At 46.4% G+C, this 14,337-nt stretch overlaps 1 protein-coding gene across 1 annotated transcript in view; it reads right to left on the bottom strand.

Annotated features, from left to right (window-relative positions):
• LOC144797766 (aldo-keto reductase family 1 member B1-like) overlaps positions 1-13,778 on the bottom strand; it is a 207,643-nt gene extending 193,865 nt beyond the window's left edge. The window contains exons 1-3 of the mRNA XM_078668557.1: positions 13,634-13,778; positions 8,453-8,569; positions 8,175-8,252 (exon numbers count right to left, since the gene is read on the bottom strand). Coding sequence (XP_078524683.1) covers positions 8,175-8,252; positions 8,453-8,569; positions 13,634-13,771 — 333 coding nt within the window. The 5' untranslated portion in view covers positions 13,772-13,778. The remainder of the gene's footprint in view (positions 1-8,174; positions 8,253-8,452; positions 8,570-13,633) is intronic.
• Positions 13,779-14,337: the final 559 nt, after the last annotated feature.

Here is a 14,337-nt window from a genome sequence, read left to right as displayed (position 1 = left end):
TGGAGGTGCTAAGGGGCGAGACGGAAAGAGGTGCCTGAGAGGTCGCAAACGAGGCATAGCGGGCGGAGGTGCCCAACACTGCTACACCGGTGAAAGCACACGACTGGACCCCTCAACGCAGCGGAGGGGGGTGACCGGCGGAGGGGACCTCTGGCCCGCGAACCGAGTGACCATGGGGAAAGGGAACCCGGCGACCAGGACCACGAAGCAGGGCCCCATGGACGGCTTTGCGACACCGCGACAGATGGCGGAACAGCACTCCACGCCGCCTGGCACACGAAACGACACGGCCATGCTACTGGAGGCCATCCAGGCGTCCAGGACGGACATACAGGCATCACGAACAGCCCTGGAGATGAAGATTGGAGAGGTAGGGTCCGAGGTGACGCTACTGCGGCAAGATTTTCGTAACCTGACGGAAAGGGTGACTGCAACAGAATCCAGATTGACCGACAACGATGAATCGATCACCACACTCAAGAAGGACATGGCGGAACTGCAGGCCTCACACCGTCAACTGCTGTGGAAGGTGGACGACGCCGAAAATAGGTCAAGGCGCAACAACCTTCGCTTTGTAGGCTTTAGAGAAGGAATCGAGGGGAAGAACATGTCCGCCTTCCTGCACTCCTGGCTGACGACCACTTTTCCGACAGTGCAGTTCTCCCCGTGCTTCATAATTGAACGGGCGCACAGGGCCCTGCTGGCCAAACCACCGGAGGGGGCAAGACCGAGACCAGTTATAGCGCGCTTCTTGAACTTTGCCGACAGAGACTTGATCTTACGAGAAGCCAGGAAAATGGGGGAAATCCGCATGGAGAATGCTACCATTATGATCTTTCCGGACTACAGCCAGGAAGTCTCAAAACAGCGCCGCTCGTTTGACTCGGTAAAGGCAAAGCTAAGGTCCTTGAACATTACGTACATGCTCCTCTTCCCCGCCAAACTCAAGGTGATCTACAAAGATAAATCCGTCTTCTTTACGCACCCGGACGACGCATGGCAGTGGCTCGAGGAGCGCCCTATCCTGAACAGCAGAGAGGCAGCAGGTCAGGTGGCGCGGGACAGGTCGATACGAACGGGGCCGCTCCGGGAGATGTCGAAACCACAGCAGCAAAGAGCGCGGAAGTCGCAGCAGAAGACACCGGCAACACCATACAGAACGAGAGGCGTAGAGGGCAGAAGAGGAGGCAGATCGGCATCACCGGGCGGTGATTCCGTACCAGGCTCGAGGTTCAGCTGCCTGAGGAACGGTACCCGCTCGGAAGGAGAGGACATGGAGGAATCGGAGGGCCGCGCGTCCGGAGGAGAAGGGGACGAGATGTTGGGTGATTCGATACACCCACTGGCCAAAGAAATCCAGCAACTGGAGCAGGACTCCTCAGAACAGGGGCAATCCATGGACACGCAAGACTCACATTCGTGAACAGTGCAGCGAGGGGATCAGGGAGGAGAGCGGCTCGCCGAGCAGGAGCAAGCAAGTTGACACACACCCCCCTACTGTTTTGAGTTTTTAACACTGGTTACTGTTTAATGAGGGTAGGGATATGTGGGAGGGCGACAGGCCTTCTCCCATGGATAGTTTGGTCCCAGGTTGGGATGCAACTGGAAGGGGGGGGAGGTGGGGAGGGGGGTGCGGGGGGGAGTTGGTTTCAATTTCACCACATGTTGGGGTTTCAGGGGGTTACGAGGGGGAGGGGGGAGTCAGTTGAGAAGCAGCAGAGGCATGCCAGCCCACACTTGATGCCATCCTTACTCAGAGGCCCCACATGGGGAGGGCGCTGTAACACACAATGGCAGGTACATTAGATACTTCACACGTTGGTGGCAAAGGGGTCACGGTGCTGACTTGGAATGTAAACGGCCTGGGATCCAAAATTAAGAGGGGTTTAGTGACTGCTTACCTCAAACGACTGGCGCCTGACATTATCCTTCTCCAGGAAACGCACCTTAGAGGGAATCAATGCGCCTTTATTGCGCGAGGACGGTACACTGTCCTAGCACATGCAGGATACACATCGGACTCTCGAGGAGTCGCGATTCTCATAAACAAAACAACGCCATTCACGGTCACACACACTTGGCTGGACCCACAGGGCACATATGCGGGAGTCCAGGGGATGTGGAGGAGACGTCGATACACGATAATATCAGTATATGCCCCACCCAAGTTACAGGCGCGCACTCTGAAGGCAGTGGCGAACATACTACTGGACACGGCCGACACGATACAGGTAGTGGGGGGGACTTTAACGATGTTATGTGCACGTCACGGGACAGATCAGGGTCAACCCACACAGTAGGATCCACTACAGCCCTAGCGCGGCAAATGACCACCATAGGCCTCACTGATGTATGGAGGTGGCTTCACCCTACGCACGAGGCATATTCATTCTACTCGGGAGCACACAAAGTCTTCTCTAGGTTAGATTATGTCTTCGTATCCAGGCAGGAGGTCTCAGTGAGAGATTTGGCGGAGTATAAGGCGAGAGGGATATCAGATCACTCCCCGCTCTATGTCCGGCTGGGGAGAGAGAGAGGGGAGAGGCAGGCGGCATGGCGACTAGCGGCATGGGACATCCAAACACCGGAAATACTCCGGGGCGTGCGAGCAGATTTACGGGTCTACATGGCCGAAAATGAGGGATCAGTTAATTCCGGTGTTACCCTTTGGGAAGCAATGAAACCAGTCCTGAGAGACCGTATCCAGAGTAGGCTAGGAGATGCTAGGCGGGCGCGGCAGGGCGAGATAGCGACGGCAGAAGCGACCGTCTTGCATTTAGAAACAGGATACCACCGACAGAAGGAAGAGACGCTCCTCAGGAAACTGCTAGACACACAGAGACACTACAGGGAACTAGTCACGGACGAGGCGCGCACTCAGGCACTAGCAACACTACACAGATTATATGATGTGGGCGACAAGTCCGGCAAGCTTTTAGCCTGGTTGAGTAGGAAAGAACGAGCAACAAGATGGGTGGATCAGATCACGTTACCAGGGAATATACGGGTGAACACAGATGAGGCCATAGCAGATGCCTTTGCGACTTATTATGAAGACTTTTATAGGCCCAGGGACCTGGGAAACAGAGAGGACGCCCAACGCTATATGTGTGCTATGGAGATGCCGACTCTGTCCACAGAGGCCAGTGTAGCCCTGGAGGCGGACTTGACTCTAGAGGAAATATCGGAAGCCGTAACAACGTTGAAACCGGGGAAAACGCCGGGGCCCAATGGTTTCCCGGGGGAATTTTTTTAACGGACGGCGGATTTGCTGCAGCGACACATGAAGGCCTTATTCACGGATGCGTACCGGGCAGGGAGTCTCCCGCCGGATCTGGCCACAGCCACTATCGTCCCAATTTACAAAGCGGGAAAGCCCAGGGACGACTGTGCCTCCTACCGCCCAATCTCCCTCCTCAATATCGAGACGAAAATTCTGGCCACGATCCTAGCTAGGCGTCTGAGAAATGCGATAACAGAGCTGGTACACATGGATCAGTCCGGTTTTCTTCCGGACAGGGCGACCAAATTGAATCTCCGCCGCACTCATAATTGGCTACAGGAAGTCCGTGAGAAAAGTGAACCCCACTGGTTCCTCTCACTGGATGCGGAGAAGGCCTTTGACGCAGTCCACTGGCCTTTCCTGATGGAGACCCTCCAGCGGTTTGGGTTCGGACCCAAATACTTGAAATGGGTCCAGCTCCTATATTCAAACCCGAGAGCGCGAGTGCGGGTCAATGGATGGTTGTCCCGTGAATTTCCAATTGGAAGAGGGACACGCCAGGGGTGCCCGCTGTCCCCCCTTCTTTTTACCCTTACGATTGAAATCTTGGCGATACGGATTAGACAGAATAGGGAAATTAGGGGTTTCAGGTGGGGAGAATCGGACGCAACGCAGGAGAAAATATCTCTGTATGCCGACGACATACTATTATATGTGACAGACCCAGACAAGACAATTCCAGCACTGTTCAGAGAGCTAGATGACTTCGGGGCGCGGGCGGGCCACAAGATCAACTGGCACAAATCGGTCCTATATGATCCACAAGGTAAAGGGCGACGGGAGTGCCTGCCAGAGCAACTTATCCACACGACTGACGGCTTTCAATACCTGGGAATATTCATCACGTTAGATAGGGGACGATCTTTCACTAACAACATAGCCCGAATAATGGTTGACGCAGTGACGGAGATGGACAGATGGAGACAGCTCCCACTCACCCTATTAGGCCGCGCCGCACTGTACAAAATGGTCCTCTTACCCAAATTTCTCTATGCGCTTCAGAACGAATATTATCCTCTACCGGCTAAGACCCTGAATAAAATCCACGCAGACCTGCGTGCCTTCCTGTGGCTGGGGAAACAGCCGAGGGTGGCGCTCTCAACACTACAGCGACACCAATATAGCGGGGGGATTTCGCTTCCCAACCTAGAGGCGTATTACTGGGCGGAACACCTCGCCCCGATTAACGAGTGGCTACATGCGGCAGCCGATCACCCTACATATGCACTAGAGAGATCTAAATGGTCAAATAAGACCGTGCTGCATTACCTCTATGGGGAGACGGTGGGGCAGCAGTTCCTACCTGCCACCAGGATTACGATAACGGCATGGCATAGAGCGACAAAGACTATGGGCTGGGACAAGAGACCCACTCGACAGACGCCACTGTGGTGCTGTAAATGGCTAGGCGAACTTAATAAGCTGAAAGGCTTTAGAAGGTGGGACGACATCGGCATTTCCGCACTGGGAGACCTGATAGCAAGGGGGGAATTGAAAACCTTCCAGGCGCTCAAGGATGAATTTAGCCTGCTCAACACCCAGTACTACAAATATGTTCAATTGAAGCACGCCTGGAGGGCACAAAATATCACACTTGCTGACATCCCAGAATACACACCATTAGAGGGCAGGTTGCTACAGGAACACATACAAGGAGGAGCAGTATCCCTAACGTATAAAACTCTGACCAACAATATCCTAGGGGACCTGCAGGGTCTACGAAACAAGTGGGAGGCGGACGTGGGAGACATGGAGGATTTGGATTGGGAGCTCGCCCTTATGCACCCTCGCGAGGTGGCGATTAAGTCCAGACTCCGTCTCATACAATTTAAGGTCCTCCACAGAGCCTACTTTGACAGGGGGAGACTTTTTAAAATGGGTAGGGTACCTGACACAACATGCCTTAGGTGTCGTCGGCAAAAGGGCGACTTTTTCCATACACTCTGGGGCTGCGAAGTCATTCAAGGATACTGGGAAGGTGTGTTCCTGGAACTGGAGGAGGTACTGGGGGTGGCCATACCGCGCGACCCTAGATTGGCGCTGCTAGGCGTGACAACGGAAGTAGACCTAACCCGCCCCTTGGTTATCTTTCTGGTACTGGCTTTCGTGGTGGCGAAAAGGGACATCGCAAGACATTGGGGGGCACCCGAATCCCCAGATTTAGAGGAATGGAGGAGAGGGCTAGACCTGTACATGGCGGCGGAGAGGGTGACCTACAAAGCCAGGGGCTGCCCCAAAAAATTTCGGAGGATATGGGCTAAGTGGAGACAGTACCACGGCCTAGACTGAGGTATTGCAGACAGGCAATAAGAGGTCAGGGAGACCCTGGGCGGGACAATGTGCATGCCGGGGGTTCATGCTCAATCTCTGTCTCCTCTAATGCTTAGATCAGGTCTATGAGAATGACGAGAGCTCTATAGCACAGTAGGGAGGGGCTCAGGTGAGGGAGGAGGGGTGGGGGGCTGGTGGGCTGCTGTTTTGTTTTTGGGGACTACTGGGGTTACTTCTGTTTTGCTTATGTTACTAGTTCAAAAGCAAAGTGTTCTAATGATGGATATGACATCCAACACCAAAGAAAAGTTGCATGACTGACGGCCTGAGCGGAATGTTGACGCTCTACCGTGTGCTAATTTTTTTCGCATGTGATACTTCGGATGCAACAATAAAAAGAAATTTAAAAAAAAAAAAAAAATACTGTGTCTGTGGTCGGTTTCTCCCACCCCCGCCCTCCTGGGTGGGCCCCAAATCTGAGCCCTAGAGTTTAGGAACATCAGGGCAGATTCACAGAACTAATCTGAGATAAAATGCTAAATGTACTAATGTTGGTATTCACAGAAGGCATTTAATAGTAGTAAAGTTAGGGCTCCTAACTTTACTACTACTAAACTCAGATAAAATCCTAAACTTACTACTTTTGGTATTCACAGAAGGCATTTAGTAGCAGTAAAGTTAGGAGTCCTAACTTTACTACTACTAAATGACTTCTGTGAAAACAAAAAGTAGTAAGTGTAGGATTTTATCTCAGATTAGTTCTGTGAATCGGCCTCATCAATGATAATCCACTGGTGGAGAAACAGGATTTGTAATTACTAAATCTGCTAAACAAATTCTCATCTAAATGGTGTACTAACTGGCAATTTTCTGTGAGATGGCTGCTTCAGTGATTTCGGACTATATAAACATGGAAACATGCAGAACTTGATATAAATATATTTAGATAGATTCAGGTACCAATATGGCTGGCAGTGGAACTGGAAGAAAAGTGCCTACCACACAGTTTACATTAATGTGTGGCCCCATTGAAATATATTCACGGAAAACGATGGGTAAAGAAAGCAGCAAAGTCAATCTGGCTTGATATCCATTTACAATTTGAGTCTCACACGGATAGGCAGAGCAGCAATATCAGGACATTGGCAAACGTTAGCCTGAATTCTTGCACGTCTGGTCCGTCATCCGCTCCAGGCTTCCTGCCTCTTGGACAAGAGTGGGTAAGCCCTGCACTGCCGTTAGTGGTTTCATAGTCACTACCTGTGACCTCAGTCATGGCTTTCCCTCTGTTCCTGGCTATAGCACACTGAATCTGAATCACCATGACTGACTGGATCACAACATTAGGAGCCCTATCAGTGTTAAGAAAGGGAGCTAGTATTATTACCATTCACCAAGTGCACCTTCCATCTGTTGTGATTTGGACTGGAAGTATTGTTATCAAAAATAGTTGGCTATAGTGTTGTAAAAGTTATTTTTGTAACCTGATTTTATCTGTGTTTAGGTGATTGAGATGCTAATAATCATTGACTCATCTCCACCATATGCAGCTTTGAAGAAAGTTTTACCTGATTCATTGCTGGCTTAAATTTTAGTCCTGGCTTGTTTAAGATGTTTTCAATCTGAGTGTGGTTGAAGTTGGAAATTCCAATGGCCTTCACCATACCTGCATCCATCAACTCTTCCATGCCCTTCAAGAGGTCAGATGAGATGTAAGTATCCACAAACCACAGCATACTGCAGAAATGCAGCAAGACCACAGATGACAGTCTGCCCACAGCCCTATACAGAGCAAAATATTCAGAACCCCTTAGATTAAGAAATGCAACCCACAGTCCAACCACAATGCAACCCACAATCCAACTGTAATGCAATAACACAACCAGTACAAAAGACTTCTATCTACAATACATATATGTATCCATGTAGTTTGGAAAAATACCCCAGTAACAAATACCAAGAGTCCCCAGGCAAGACATAATCCCATGCTCCCATGTAGCACAAACGATACACAACTATACATAGCACAGAGTATTTACAAATAATTCCAGAATATACACCTACAGTTCCCCCACCCCAAAATATCTGCTGTAGCCCAGAAACCACACTACCTCAGATCTGTAAGCCCCAAACCTCACCACACAAGAAAAACAACATGATTGCATATTGCACAAGAGTAGAATCTACTTGGAGCACAGTTTTAAACATGCAAATTCTGAATAAAAACTGAAACCCTCTTTTTTCAAAGGGTGCATTTGTGAGGTGCCCATCATGACTGAGGAAGAACCAAACTGCTTGCGATAAGCAAAAGCTAAGAGCTCACTATTGAGTGCTATAGATTGATTACAAAAAATGGCAAAATTTATTGTTCATTGGGAATATTTCCAACCATAACTTTTTGGGATTCCAAACATTCTTAAATGTCTTAAAGTGACATCATCACCAAAGTGTGCATTCTATTGTTACATCAAACATAGGTAGAGGTCATAATCAAAAAATATTCATAAGGTCACAAACAGCATCAAAAGGAGCAGTCTCACTTTGGATCACTATAGACATCCAAAATTCATCCTTCACTGATAGTGGGACTCCTGGAGCAGCACAGCCTACCCAATCCTACCTCCCAAGTCTCCAGAATGTTAGTGTTGCTCCTGATTGCATGCCCATTTTCATCAAGTGGGAACATCGTGTCACCAGCCTGCCAAAGGAAAATAAAAACATCTCACTCAAGAACCTTTTTGGGCACTAGGTCCACACCGTTGCACTCTTTCTAAAGGAAAAGCATGATCGGTGACCACATGCAAAGTACAACAGCAATGTGATGTATTTAGGATAACTTTGTTATGTTTATGCTTTGCACAATAAGTGACATAGAGTATCTATGACATAAAAATGCACCTTGAACCCCACCGGCCAGTGGATCAGGTACATATCAAGATAATCAAACTTCAGCGCATCCAGAGTTTTCTGACATCCAACCTTCACCATCGACTTCTCATGGAACGTGCACCATAGCTAAAAGAGAACATAGTTGGGTTACTGGAAGAATGAGGTTCACATGTCCACTCCAGGCCTCTGCCAGGTTAGAAAACGACACATTCCTACAGATCAATGCTAGCCCATGAGAACAGTAATTGTAATGTGCCTGAAAACCCTCACGGGTGAATAGTGCCCAATGCAACATAACATAACAATGTATGCAGTGGTGGACGACACCCTAAATATCAGGTGAGGCAACCATTGAGCAGCTATGCCTGGTCAATGCCAAAGCACTCAGTCATGGCTTGGTATAAACAGAGGTTAGAACGAATAACGACTGAGAGCTCTGGAGTTGAGGCTGAAGGCAGTGCCAGTCTCACAGTGCAGTGCATCAGTGGGTTAAGTATAAAAAAATAAAAATGTACTCACCCAATGCATGTACTGGCTCACCTCCAGTCCTCCGGCTTCAGTCTCTCAATGCTGGCCAGGTGCGTAGGCTGCAGTAGTTCTCCACTCTAATTCGTCAGCTGCTCTCCACCTAACGATCTTGGACAGTTGGGTGGAGAGATTTACATTGAGCATGTCAGGCTGGCCCTCACAATGCCAAAGGGACATGTGCAGTGTAAACTGGTGGAGTGAGCACCACTCCCCTGCTGCCAGTGAGCAGCAGTGGCCCCGCCCCCAAACAGAGCTCAGGCTAGGGAAAGGGAAAAATAAAATGGTATTAAATTCAAAATTATTACTATTTTATTTTTCACCTTTTGTGGCGCAAGCAGCGGGCAGGAGCAACGCTCCTCTGCCCTAATGGAAGGGTGGCCACTGAATGTGTTACCATCTGGTATGTGTTCAATAGGCTGTCTGGGGTCCAAGTGCAGCAGCGGACTTCACAAATCACTGAAGTGCAGAACAATTTCATTGAAAGAGGCCAAGGACTAAAGAAGCACGAATTAACGATGCTGTTCTTTCCCTCTTTAACAGGTGATCAAGGCTTTAAGAAGCAGAAACGTGTTGGGTTCTTTTTAATCTGTGTGTGCCTTGCACTGAATAAAAGCGCTTGAATACTACTTGCAGCAGGTGTCGGTGAGCCTTACCTGAACGTGGGAGGTTGTTGATGAATGTAATGACGGGGCGCTCCATGTCCGGGACACTGACCCACCCTCCTGGGCTTGGATACTCGTAATATGGAGTTTTTTTGGTGGATTGAAATAGAGCTACGAGCCAGGCCCACCTGATTTCCAGAGATGAAAGACAGGATTTCTTCCCTGAATGAAAATCGTGTGGGGTGTAGGAAAGGGAAAGCGAGACGGAGGCTTTTCAAATTGCTGTATGCAATTGTTGAAAACGCTGCACAGGAAGTCCATGATAAATTGCAGGTTAATTAGTGAAAACTGCACATCAAACAGACAAACTAAAAGACTACTATGTTATTGGAATTGAAAGTGAGAGAAAATGTCATTGTCATCTCTTAAAAAACGTGTTGAAACCACAATGATTCCTGGTAATTGAAGTGAGAGGCAATAGAACGGCTTTCCCCTTTAAATGAAAGTGAACACTGCTGTTTGAATTTGTTCACTCTAAAAGAGGTTGGAGCTACGGTTTACAAATTGACATGTGGCCAATCAATGAAAAGAGACTTTCACCCAAGATCAAGGCTTTAAGAAGCAGAAACGTGTTGGGTTCTTTTTAATCTGTGTGTGCCTTGCACTGAATAAAAGCGCTTGAATACTACTTGTAATGACGGGGCGCTCCATGTCCGTGACACTGCCCTGCCCTCCTGGGCTTGGATACTCATAATATGGAGCTTTTTTGGTGGATATATATATATAAACACAGAGAGTTGTCCCCTCGAGAAAGGCCACACAAAGGAGGATGAATTTTGGCGCTTTATTGAAGACAGCAACAGTTAAGATGGCAAGGCAATTCATCAACTTGTTCAAAAGCCTGACGCGTTTCGTGCTAAGATGCACTTCTTTATGGGCTGGAAATCGCTCACATGCTTGGCACAAATTCCTGGAGCACCTGATGTTGTCTAAAACCCGCCCCAGTGGGCGTGTTACCAGCCGCAAAGTCTGCTGTTTCTTGTAGTGCTTTACCTTCCTACTCAGTGAGTTAGGGCCGCGCTGTTCAATTATGCGATATAAATCCCAAGTGGGGTATGATGACAGTGTCCTGAACAATCCACTGCACTTAACTGCTGAATTTGGCCTTCCACCTGTCCATTTTGTGCCACATGCCTCCTGGCATCAGCACTGGTCCGTTCACGGCAGGGCCTTTCTCACGGCAGGACGGGACGTTAAAATCCAAAAAAAACACTCATTGATGCCAAGCTAGAAAGGGACAAAGGCTTTTGCTATTTATACAGCAAACTCTTTAAGCATAGGATTAGCAAAGTGCTATCCATTCTAAGCTGTAAAATGACTAAAACCTTTTACTACTCCAGGCAGAGTATTACAGCTTTCAATTGGTACAATACAATCCAAGCCAGCCTGGAACGCATAAAAACAACCCCAGGCACCTACTTTGCTCTCATTAGTGCTCCTCAGAAAGGTATAGCTTTGTTCAGACACAAGGAAGCACCCAGTGTAAGTCAAAACAATACCCCTTCAAGCTTTGCAAAAGAAGAAGCGAAGAACTCTGGGTAGTTCCAAAATTTAAGAGGAGAGCAACTCCTATATACTCCTATTTTAATAGTTATCTATGCAATCTGTAAGGTTTCCAAGCGGTCATGCGAGCAAAACAAAGGATGTTGATCACATTGCCTAGTCACAATTGGTGAATTAATATTGATTTGAAGCTATTTCTAGGCTTCTTCATTACAGAAAAGAGGTTTTCTTAAATGTATCTCGCAATATCGATGTAACTGTTAGGCTTGTGATAAAGTGCCACACGCATGACCTAGAAATGTCACACATAATTCTACAATCATGAAATATCAGGCATAAGCCAACGAAAAGCTTGGCAGCTATACCTGTGGTCTGAAGAGAGGAAGGAAGGTCTGTAGTCAAAGTGGTGGTGTCCTCTGTGCCCTACAACTTTCACTGTGAAGTTGGAATTTTTGGATCTGTCAGCACAGTCAACAAGATAATTACCTCTTTTAACCCCAGCACGACCGTATTTAAAACCTGTATTAAAAAAGGCGTCAGAATGAGCTCCCTCATTACTGATAAAGCGCATCTCTCCAAACGCAGTCATGCATGGTCAGTTATGAACTCATATGGGCGGATATCCCCTGCTGTCTACCTTTCTTGTATTTATGCACTGCATTTAAAACGCAGTTTTCTGGCCATCAGAATTCTTAAAGAATCTGCCCCCTTGGCGGCGCACCACGGAAGATTTAACGTGCAGAGGGTGTGGTAAGACAGCCGAAACACTGGAGCACTTGGTCTGCTTATGTCCCGCCCTCTTGACCCAACGCAGACGCAAACTCAAAGCAGAATGGAATAGGCTGGGTGTTCGGACCTGCAGACAGGCAATTATTACATCTTTGAGCCCTGAACATACAGCTCTAAACATTGCCTTTACAATCTACATACAGCACGCATACCGCAGTTTTATGATAAAACCGGAAGGTCCAGCAAACTCTGCTCTACTCTGTTTAGCTGTCTAATACAAACAGTATCCTACTTCTAAGTTTTAAAAATTGTATATAATCGGTTGCATTTTATCATAATTGTTGTCACTGACTAGCGCCCTACTTTATTTGGACTGCATTTTTGCACAACTAGTAGCAATTTCCTGAATTTGGGCGGTTTTTACAAGTTGTATGTCGTTAATTGTCATCTCATCAAATTCCTTTTGTCCTAATGTTATGTGTTCTTGTTGTCGTCACACAACGTTTTAATCTCTAATAGGCAACAGAAACTGAGCAAAACGATTCGAAGGATTCTCATTGATGAATTGCTGTTAAAATGTGGTCTTAAAAATGTTTGTGTTTTCTTTTAATAACTTACTGACTGGTGGGAATTACTGTAAAATGCTTTTAAGGATATCTTCTTTTATATCCAAATAATGATTATTATTATTATTATTATTATTACCTCTTTTAATCCTTTCACTATTAGTGCTTTCTGATAAAGTATGTTAACTGCCCTGGATCATTGTCTTGATGTTTTCACGGAGGGACCGCATTTGCCAAGGCCTGATCTAGCATGGCAAATGAGTAGGCTTAAGTGCTGCACGATAAGCAGAAGCCTACTGCCTACATCGGTAGGGTTGGCAAGTATAACATGCTAAGAAAACAGAACTCCATCCCTGCCCACAAACCAGATGAATACAGATGTGTGTGCACTTAGGACAATAATATAAATACAGAAAGGTTCATTTATGGATATCAATACAATGTACTGGGTATATCGGGTAGATATGACACACACAAACACATACACAGAATCCCAATTTGTGTAAATTTTTACATAAATACCTCCTGCCAGAAGTCACTCTGGATTGGGTTTATTCTATTTGATGGACTTGAGGTTTGAAATATCTGGGGTTAATAGGAATAATCCAACTAATTTATTCCATAATTGCAATCCAGATTTATATGTTGAGGGAACTTTAATATAAGCAGTTTTCAACAAAAGTTTAAGTAAGACAGATTCCTTCTCTGAGGGAAACTACACTGAACACCATTCTGGAACATATTTAGATGACAGTATTTTGGGGCCTATTTGTATAGTTTATCTGAGTATGTAAAGTAGTACTCCTGTAATACTCTTTTATGTAACATAACATACCTTTGCGAGTTAGCTCCAAAGCAACGAAAACCAAAATAGAAATAACATTGGAATATTTGTGTAATATTCGTATACATTTAGAACAAGTAAAAGGCACTATGGCAACTTCACACTTTTAGTAATACGGAGTTGGACATTTTACTACTTCTAATACTAACAAATGCTTTCGTAAATCCTCCCTGGGTTCTTTGGGAGATTCATTATAGTGTGCAATGCCAAAAAGCAGGATATACATTTGTCAAGAATAATTTTAAATATGGATTACCACCCCTCATGTAATCCCAAACTACAAAAATGTTTTAATTAACTTTATGCACAGATGTGTAACTTGCCCTCAGTAGTACCAGCATCTCCATCAGAACAGTACCTTGCTGACAACAAACAAATCTTCTCGTTTAACAACACCCTGCTGTATTTTCTGACGTATTCCTTCCCCAACTTCATGTTCATTCTTATAGGAGTAGGCACTATCAAAGTGGCGATATCCTGCATCAATGGCCGCCATCACAGCATATCTCACTTTTTCAGGAGGAGACTAGATTAACAAACAAAATGAAAAGACAATTATCAATTGAATCGCGTCTACCACAGTAGAAGCGGTAATGACACGTACATGTACTAGTTTGGCAATATGTCTGGCCTGCTTTTTCAATAGGTGGAAAATTATCTCTACATCTGCTAATGCAAATTTGATTAATTAAAATAACAATTTGCAGACTTTACGTTAAATATGAAGTATGTTTGATGTAAAATTGTTGTAGGCAAGCATGCTTAAAACCTATAGGCCTGTAACCTAGTAATAAAGTACAAATTCAAATATAGGCATATGTGAAGACTCTATGAGGCATATGTACTAGAAACTGGTGGAGCACGGTGTTCAGCCAAAATTAGTAATGCCGCACTCCATCAGTTTCAGAACGCAGAGATGTGCCGTATTTACAAAAATGCAGCACACCCCTGTGTTGCTTCTAGGGCTGGCTCTAAAGAAGTAGCCTGCCACCAGCACATGCAGCCTTGTGCCGTGTTGCAAAGGTGACTGCATTGCAGGGGGGATTGTTTATGTGCAGGAGG

Source organism: Lissotriton helveticus, chromosome 1_1 (genome assembly GCF_964261635.1).
Source record: "Lissotriton helveticus chromosome 1_1, aLisHel1.1, whole genome shotgun sequence".
NCBI lineage: Eukaryota > Metazoa > Chordata > Amphibia > Caudata > Salamandridae > Lissotriton > Lissotriton helveticus.
The sequence above is the reverse complement of the archived record's forward strand: the minus strand, read 5'-3'. Positions and strand labels throughout refer to the sequence as shown.